The sequence below is a fragment of the Pterocles gutturalis genome, unplaced genomic scaffold, assembly GCF_000699245.1.
Source record: "Pterocles gutturalis isolate BGI_N339 unplaced genomic scaffold, ASM69924v1 scaffold5562, whole genome shotgun sequence".
Lineage (NCBI taxonomy): Eukaryota > Metazoa > Chordata > Aves > Pterocliformes > Pteroclidae > Pterocles > Pterocles gutturalis.
In genome coordinates, this window is record NW_010110108.1 from 87,163 (window position 1) to 96,688 (window position 9,526).

The 9,526-nt window shown below is 37.1% G+C and overlaps 1 protein-coding gene across 1 annotated transcript in view; it reads right to left on the reverse strand.

The window, feature by feature from the left end:
* SUPT3H (suppressor of Ty 3 homolog (S. cerevisiae)) overlaps window positions 1–7,662 on the reverse strand; it is a gene marked incomplete at both ends in the record, with an annotated part of 81,724 nt that extends 74,062 nt beyond the window's left edge. The window contains 2 exons of the mRNA XM_010073212.1: window positions 6,625–6,709; window positions 7,528–7,662. Of these exons, the coding sequence (XP_010071514.1) occupies window positions 6,625–6,709; window positions 7,528–7,662 (220 nt within the window). The remainder of the gene's footprint in view (window positions 1–6,624; window positions 6,710–7,527) is intronic.
* Window positions 7,663–9,526: the final 1,864 nt, after the last annotated feature.

Consider the following 9,526-nt stretch of genomic DNA (forward strand, 5'->3'; position numbering starts at 1 on the left):
AGAAGAAACGGACCTGTACATATAGACACATATATACACAACACACATAAACCTATGTCTCTGTTATTAAAGGTCTAAAGGCTGATACGGAAAATCAGGAAACATAGGGATAATAGCTGCCTGCACTGTCTTCATTCTTTGTATTTTATATGCGTTACATGACAATCTTTAACCATTCATCATTTTGTTTTTTCCATTCAATCTAGTCAATGGTTTGGATTTTTTTCTTCCCTATTGAAAACATTGCTATAATTATGTGGGCATGATTATTTATTCCCTTCTGTTTTGTTTTGGGTTTTTTGGGGGTTTTTTTTAGGGTTCTTATTAATAGTATCTTAGTCTTTCCACTTTTTAGATCAGTGAAGCCCATCACCACTGGATGCTGAGCAGCATCTCTGCATGACCAGGCAGAAAGCAGCAGCTCTGTCCTGCAGCACGTGTTGAATCTGCAGGAAGATCCATGGGAAAGAAAACATCTGACCAAGGAAATCCTTTCTCATCTTAAGATAAAACACAAAGAGAGTCCAGAATCCCTGACTGGGACTCCTGAACTGCCTCCTGAAGCAGATTCTGTCCTGTAGAATGAATACACCTGAATACAGTGACCAAGTAGCAGCTAACATTAGAGCAGAAAATTCAGGACATCACTTATGTAAATTACCAGCAAAGAAAAGGCAAGACTTCATCAAAAGTTGGCTCTATAGAATGGCATTGAATGGGTTGAGTTTATTAAAATTCTTTCACTGTTTAGAGAAAAATACATACTCAGAATGACAAAACCTATTCTATACTATTCTGTAAATTGAACAAAAAAAATTTTCGAAAAACAGCCCTTCCTGTTAGAGTTGCATAAAAATCTTTCCAAAAATTACACACTACAAATTACAAAAAATTTATGTAAAAGATGCCATTTCAATCAAAGAAAAAGAGAAAAAAACTTACTCCTACCAATGCGATAACATCATCTAAATAGTGTCCACATTTAAATGATGTAAATGAACAGGGAATGATGAAAAACCACTTGCTAGAGATAAAGTCTCTTCTCTTCCATCCCACATGAGCAATGCTAACACATGCACATCGCTGCTACCCAGGAAATTTTTCATATTCCAGACTTCTTTTCCAGTTTGATTTCTTCCAGGGCAGGTGTGCCACGTGTTTGCTGCAAATGTACACGTGTTGTTCAATTTACCCTACAGTAGGAACAGAATGAATAGGGGAAGGATTTTTCCCAGATGGTTTTTGTGAACTCCTTTATCCCATTCGTGTAAACATCCAGCGTGTTCCGGTTTGCCGAGCTGTATATACACCCTATGACTCTAGTACAAAGTCTGAATGTTTAGTTAGCCAGAAGATTGTTTCCATCCTGTGATTCATTAGGTCCCTATGGTCCCCTCAACTTCCTTTATTTCGTACAATCACAAATTATATTAGTTTGTCTTATTTTGATAACCCCTCTAATTAATGTCCTGCACAGGAAACTTTATTACTGTTTTAAAACAGACTCATAAAACAAGGACTTTTCCCGTTACTCGGGTGGCATAAGTGACAGTCCCATAGAACTTTGGGATCAGGAGTGAACAGTGCTTCCCACTGTTTGTTTTTATCAGTGGGCAATTTCTGTTAATGAACGAGCCGGTTTCAATTCCTTCTTTTTAAAAAGGAATGTCAGAAATTCTACAATTATGTATATAAAGGTTACAAGTCTACCAGTTCAAAAACACAGTAAACAAACCTGGAACTGTGTGATTTCAGAATGGCACAGAGACTACATACATTAAAATGACTAATCCAGTTTGTGAATGAATAACAAGAGTGTTTTAAAAAAAAAACCAACAACCTGGAGGAGCAGGCTGTAAAGAACCAAGGAAGCTCTATCCTTGTTTCTGTTTAAATCCTCATTTTTCCTGCTCTTCTCTTTCTCTGGATGGGGAAGTGAAGGTGAGTTTTCCCTCCTCCTTCTCATTTTAAACTGCAACAAAATGGTTAATAGCTGCAGGAATAAAGCTGGGAAGGAAAGCAAGCACACCATGTTCATCCAGAACAGGTACAGCCCTTTGAACACATAAAATTCATGCTGATCATGATTAAGTGGTTAGCATTTCATAGAATCATAGAATCACAAAATCACAGAATGGTTTGGGTTGGAAGGGACCTTAAATATCATCTAGTTTCAACCCCCCTGACATATTTCGTATCAGTAAACCAATCCTTATGCTTGTCTCTGTATTTTCACCATTCCTTTTGTTGCAAAAGACTACCAAATCTTTATTTAAGTCCACACTATAAAAAGCAATTTACTTCACAGGTTGGATTTACCATTGACTTACTCTATTATCTGTGTAAGAGATAATTAATTTCCAAAGCAGAAAAAAAAATTATATTTGTGTATATGCAAAATATTCATATATTCATGTATGTAACACGAGACCTAAATCATGCTCCTACAAAGGAAACAAGAGTAGAATGCTCATAAGTATTAGGTAGCAGCACAAGCTGTATGAAATCAAATTCTTCCATAGGAAGATAAAAGTACATGATCAAAAAAATCCCAACAGATATCATGTACAACATGATTTTGGGCAACTGAAGATCCTTCAAGTTGACACTACCATATTCTAAAAAAGCCAACCGAGTGGCTTTGACTTAAATCATCTGACATCGGTTGAAGAGATCCATCAGAAGGATGGATAGCACTAAATCAAATAATCACATTGTGTGAAAGCAGCTGTCAGTACTACTGCTACCATACTCAGCATGCCCAGAGAGTAAACTGCTGGTAATTCACACCGATAAAAAATGCCCAACTGAGACATTCCCAGCACAAGGGAGGTAACTCCTTAACAGCCTGTTTTTGATGTCAGTAGGACATAATGATCCTATGCCTTTAAACATTACATCTGACATGCAAACATGGAGCTATGGCCCTATCAAGAGAAGATCTTTAGTTTTAGATATTAGCCTAACAATACTACATTTTCCTATGATCCAGCTTAGCATGACAGAAATTCTGGACAGAGGTGGTCAAGGTGAGGAGAGTTTTCCTCTTTCTTAAATATAACATGAAACAATTTCCAAATGCTTTTACATCCACGTATGTGCAAAACTTCTGCTATTTTGAAGCCAAACCTCTCAATGGTAGTTTATTTCCTAAGAAAAATTCCTACTCGATTTCTGTTAGTTACAGCCTCTTTTCCTTGACAAAGCGATAAATAATATTGATTTGTCCTAGAGCAGGATCTTTATATCCTTATTATATATTGGATATAATGAAAAAATGAACTAAAAGAGGCCTCGTTCCACTTCAAATGGTAAGAAATTTAAAGGCTTGTCCCCTTCTGATTAACATCTTTGTGCATTCCCTTTTGAACCTTGTTTGTAGGCACAATTTTCCTGGTAACAGACTTCTACCACTTGTGCTTAGCCATAAAGAACAATATAGCCTTCACTGGAACCTCTAGTCTTAACACACATAAATAAATGCAGGTTTAGGAGTCTTTAAAGCATCTATAAATACTTATAGATCAGCTACTAAACAAATACTGTCAGGCAACAGTGAATTTTATTTCAAATCAAAACTTTAATTCATTGTTCTCTTCAAATACATTATGCTTGAAAAAAAAATGTACAGGACTTTCTCATTCTTGGGTGGGTTTTTGGGATTTTATACTGTCTGATATGTAAATAACAAAACATTTATTATAATTACAACATATGCAAAAAAGATTCAAACTCATGCCAGCATTCTGACACAAGTGGGATGGAATTTATCTCTCAACTTTTACGCCTATCTACTAGATATTCAAACCCCAGCAAGCTGAAGAAATGAATCCCTTTATTAGTGAGCTGAAGAAATAAATTCCTCAAAAGATTCACCTCATCTAACTTGGAAACTAATTTCAGGATGATGTGAATCATCCTCTGGAGATGCTCACTTCCTTCTACACATTGGTATATACTTTTGGCAGAATTTCACTTCACGTAAAGCAGTGTATATATTGTTCAAAACACACACAAAAAAATGATCATAAAATATGATACAGACTTGCAAAAGTCTGCTTTTCAAGACTCTGACTTGTTAGTGCAGTCAGCTGCTATGGCAGCCGGACCTCATGAAGTATATAGTGGTTTGAGGCAGTGGCTGTATAAATCTGTCCAAACCAACCCCTGATTTAATAGAGTTCAGATCAACTTTGAAAATAGGAAGCTGGAACTATAAACCTCCAAGATATCAAAAGTCAACCAGTCAAAGGTAATCAAACTAGCAACATATTTTTTAATTCAGAAGCTCAAACCTGGACTTAATCAACAAGAATGAGCTCTTCTTACAAATGTTTACTATGAAAAGATGTATGCAACATGCCAGTTTTACTGCAGGTATAAAAGGAATTTTTACAGTTTAGCCTTCCACATTTATTATGGATGGCAAAATGGATGTGAATTTTGAGAAGAAATCATTAAATTGCATAACGAGAACTGTGTAGTCCATTAACATGAGTAATATGACAAAACCCAGGTAGTAAGCAATAAATTTACATCTGCAGTCAGCTTCAATTATAAAGATAGCTTTTTTCCTAGTACTGGATATATACCCACACGAACACCTAGATCTAAAGGGAAAATTTAATATAACTACATAGTAACAGCTCAATAAGGATGTGCGGTTATAAAGGATGACAAATGTGCAAAAATCCCTATCAGAAGTCCGGAGCATGTAAAAAAACTCCTGATTTAAGAGTTCCGGCATGTGAATGTCAGAGGTCAAAGCAATGAGCTATTAAAGATACTTTCACTTCCTCAGAAACAAAGTGCTGTCTTGGGCTCAGAGGGGAAAGGTTAGAAAAGCTGTTTTTCTGCCTCTCCGTTCCCATTCTTCCTTCTGTCAGGAAATCCTACACGCTCCTACACCCCACGCGGGGTTAACCCGGTCACGGTCATTCCCCAAGTAAGTGCCCAGCTTTGACTGAAGTGCAAAGCCCACATGGCTGCAGGTTGCATTTTCTCCAAACACAGGGCTTGGCGGTAAAGCTCAGCTCAGCTAAAGCTCAGCTCAGCTAAGCCTGGGTGGGAGGTTAAAGCACAGACTCTTCACCACATTACTGCTAAAGGAAGAGTGAAGCCGCAGCCATTTGTTGGCATAAATTAAGGGGGTCATTAACAAAAAGAAAATGTTATTTGGAAGCAGTTAGAGGTAGAATAAGAATTACAAATATATGTCCGGAACAGCACGTTTGAAGAGTGGGAAACCTGCAGAGAGAGGTTGTCCCCTCCCCAGGAGCCACAGGGCACGTTTGGGACAGACCCAGAAGAGCAGAGTGAGCAAAGGAGCCACAGCACAAAGATCCTGGGATATTGCAGAGACAGGGATACACCGTCAGGCTTCAGAGGTATGAGCAGAAAGCAGCTGCCTAGAGCGGGAAGGGACCCCAGAGGGTTTGCTTTGATTCAGGAAGCCACCGAACACTTGCTGGATTCAGCGTAAAGCTGAAGGAAAGCACCTGCCTGCAGGCAAACAGTGGGCAGGGGGGATTTATTTATATGATCAATAAAAATATTTTTCTATGTAATACATAAATATTGCATATATATAAAATATAGATTAAAAAATAAATATATATAACACATATACCTACATACACATATATATTTTTCTAATATGTGGTCTGCCCATTCTGAATTTTCTCAGTTACAAAAGTTTTTAATTCTAGCTAATGTAGCAACAGAACCTAGCTTGACACTTAAAAGTGCTTCTGATCACTGAAAGGGCTCATTGCAGAGAAAAGATCTAGTAAATCGCAGCTCAAAGCTCAAGCTGATCCAGGGACTTATCACATGTAAATATTATTTATAATATGTATTAGTATTATTTAGATACATTAGTTCCATATAATGTGCATACCCATACATGCTGGGAATTTCATTTGAAGAATTGCTATAATGAGAAAAAAAAAACATTTGTTATGCTTCCCAAGCTACAGGTGACATATAAGGATACACCTTTGTGTACAAAATACCAGAGGGCAGATTCGTGCCATGGTGTAAAATACCGCCACTGATCTCTGAAGAGGTTGAAGTTCAGTTAAAAACTTTGGAGAGTTCAAACTTAGAACTGCTTCTGACAGACAAGATTTGAAACAGCCTCATTTATCCAACACTTTAACTGGCTTTCAATAAGGAAAAATATTCAGTATAACTTTATTATTTTTTGATAGTAATCAAAGCACCAAATAGTAAGTATTAGAATGTAAATGCTGAGCAAATAATGCATTAACACAAATACTAGAACATAAAAATTTAGGAATGATGTCTTCAGACGACTAGCCAGTTTTTTTTCTTCTTAACAGCTTGAAGTTTAAAAAAAAAAATTAGTTTTATTCCCAAGGTTATGTGGGTTGCAGATATCAGACAAGTACAGTATCTAACCATAAGCAAACTGCCCCCTCTCTATCTGCAAGCCTAACAGTAGCTTCTGCAGATCACTGAGGACAGAACCTCACCCTCAGTTTCCGCATTTTATTTGTTTCTAAAACCAGAACAATCTGTTATTAGTCATTTGGTCATGAAAATGTCATATTGTTTCGAGGAGTTTTAGACTGAAGACTATTTTATCAGTTATGTTCTTACCAAATTTATGAGCTGAGTGTGGACGATGTCTTCCACCAGTATGGCAGTTTCGTGGAGTGGCCTGCGAGCATCTCCTAAGGAAAACCTGAAAGAAAGAGGTTTATTGCAAGGTTATGAAAATGAGTTAAAAGAAAAGACAGAAAGGTGGTCTCCAGAAAAAAATGAAAAAATAAAAATACTAACAACAAGCTTAACACACCTGTATGTACAGAAATCACTCAGAGATCACTCAGTGTGGTGCAAGGAATATAAACCAAAGTAATCTGATTAAAAGAACAAGAGCTGTAAGAATTTATATTAAAGTACATGGTGCTAAAAACTGAAAAACTGAGGAAACAGAGGAAAATACAGTTTGTAGGAACATTTGAGAAAAGAGTAGGCAAAGCTGTAGCATGTGCACTACTAGGAGCAATTCTGTATTTGAAGCCCCCTTTGCTTACAAAATTACCAAATAACTATTTTAAAAGTTAAAATGCCAACATGTATTTTATCCCAAATCTAAATGGTACTGCTAATATATGGAAGGAACTGCTATGAGGTAAAGGTAAACATTTTTATACATAATAATATAGAAGAGGCTCTTAAAGTCTACATTGCAAGATTAAATGACAGGAGGTCATAAAGAGATGATGGTGTTCATATAATAAAGCAAAGAAAAGGCAAAGTCACTCCAGCAGGAGTCATTAAATAAGAAATTAGGACAATGGGTTTTTTGCAAGGCTTTATCTTCTCTAAGAAAATACCAGAACTTGTTCTCTACACTGGTCTTAACTGCTAGTCATCCAGCTAAAGCTGGGATTGCTCCGTTGATCCGGGATGGATAGTGGCCATCACCAGCCATCTATTAAAAAGGACTGTAGATGTTGCAGAAGGTCTAAATATTAGACCTTCAGTTTGTAGTACCTCTGACCCTCTGCAGAGCCTGAGTATTTCTCATACAACGCCTCAAAAGCCCCATGAAAGTACTCATCTGAAATTGGGATGGTGGGCTTCAGCTCCAGCTCCAGGCAGAGTACAGGGGCACTTAATTTGAAACACCTAAGAGATTTGAATGGGACCAACAGTTTTACTACTTGTTAGTAGCTGCACTCTTTCAGAGTCTTTTGACGATCCAGCGGAGGTCTTTTACTGTCCAAAATGATGGTAGGTCACAACCAAACTCCACCCCTCATCAGTCCAGTCCAGTGAGCCTAGAGAGCTTAAGCCCTCCCTAAGACCTGCCTTCATCTGGGTAGTTGAACTGCATCTAGAGGAAGGAAAATGTCTCTTATTTTATGCAGTTTCCCTTCATCACATAAGGCACAAAAAGATGTTATTTGTTTTAGCTGACTACCATCTATTTGCCTCTGAAACCCACATTTGCAGTTCCAATCCCACACAGCAGAAATGGGGAATTCAAACATTCTAGCTATGGTTCCTTGTTACACAGATATATCAAAACCTTTCACATATTTTGTCATGCTCCACACAATTGAAACAATTTCTTAAGCTATCAACCATGCTACCTATTCAGTAAGTAAGCCTGGTTTTGCCTATTTACTCAGCCATTTGTCTAAGTAATAGAGGGTTCAAGAACATCAAAAACCTTCACTTTCTCTTATCCCAGTTCTTTTACTTATATAAAAAACATGGACACTTTTTTTTCCCATGTTATGATGAACAGGATCAAGAACTGACTCAAACATTCTCCTAGTACACATAAAATTTTGTCCTGCTACTTATGCATGACAGACCAGAGAAACATGAGTGTGAAGAACTGCTACGAGAGCTCTAGAAAAATGGGTTAGTCCTCTTGGCACATCAATTGCCTCATATGCCCACACCTCAACCTCTGTGACTGCAAAACTCATTGGTTTCCCACAACTGCAGCAAACAAAAAAATCAGCCAGTCACGGACAAATTTCTTCAACAGATTTTCTCAACTGACTTCCCACTTCACCTACGTGCAAGGCTGGAGAGCTTGGTCTACAGTTGCTTGGACACCTGTATGTCGCAGCTTTCATGAAAGTTGAATCTCTCAGTCCTAATATTTGGTATTTGCTCTCCAGCATGCTAAAACAGGCACAATACTTCTGAAATAAAACTATCCATCAATGGAAGTCTCATTAAGTTAAAGGCACTCATGAAATCAAAGTCATTAACCATTTGAAAAGTTTACTGGTTGCTCTACTTATTTTTAAAACTTAAAGCTGTTCATTCCAAAATGGTCTCAGTGGAGCCCAACACTGTCTCACTGAAAATATCTTACTACTATATATCAAAATATTAAAAATGCTATTCCAGTCTTACATCCTCATAGTGAAAGACAACTCGCTATGCTTTCAAGTATTTCCTCTGGACACTTCTAAAAGAATGTTCTCCCTCCTACTAAATCAGAGTTTTAAAATAAGAAAACTTGGACAGCAAAATACATTCATCGTAAATTAAATAGCACAGGCCAAAACCAACACTACAGATTCTTACAAAAATAGTTAAATTTTATTTATAAGCAAGACTCAAGTCTTTATAGGTGACTATATATCCATTATCTCCTTACAAAAGCTTCTATCCTGCAGTACAATAAAACAATATTTTATCTATAGAGTTATATAGCAGGGATTTTTCCAGTTATATAATAATGAAACTATATCCAGTACTAATCACACAGCATTTGAAGTTCAAACTGTATCAAATTTCAGCTTGATATAACGTAAGAGCACAGGAACTACTCAGGCAACATCTGAGCATAACCCACAGCACTACACTAGTCATAGCAGGAGGAAATTACACTGTATTTGTTCCCTGTCATCTGCTTCTCTTGCTGAGACTATCAGCATCTTAAAGAGATGGTCATGTTTTATAATGTGTTGTACATCTATGAAACAAGGACAACTCAAATAATTTTTCTCTGTTGTGCAGGAAT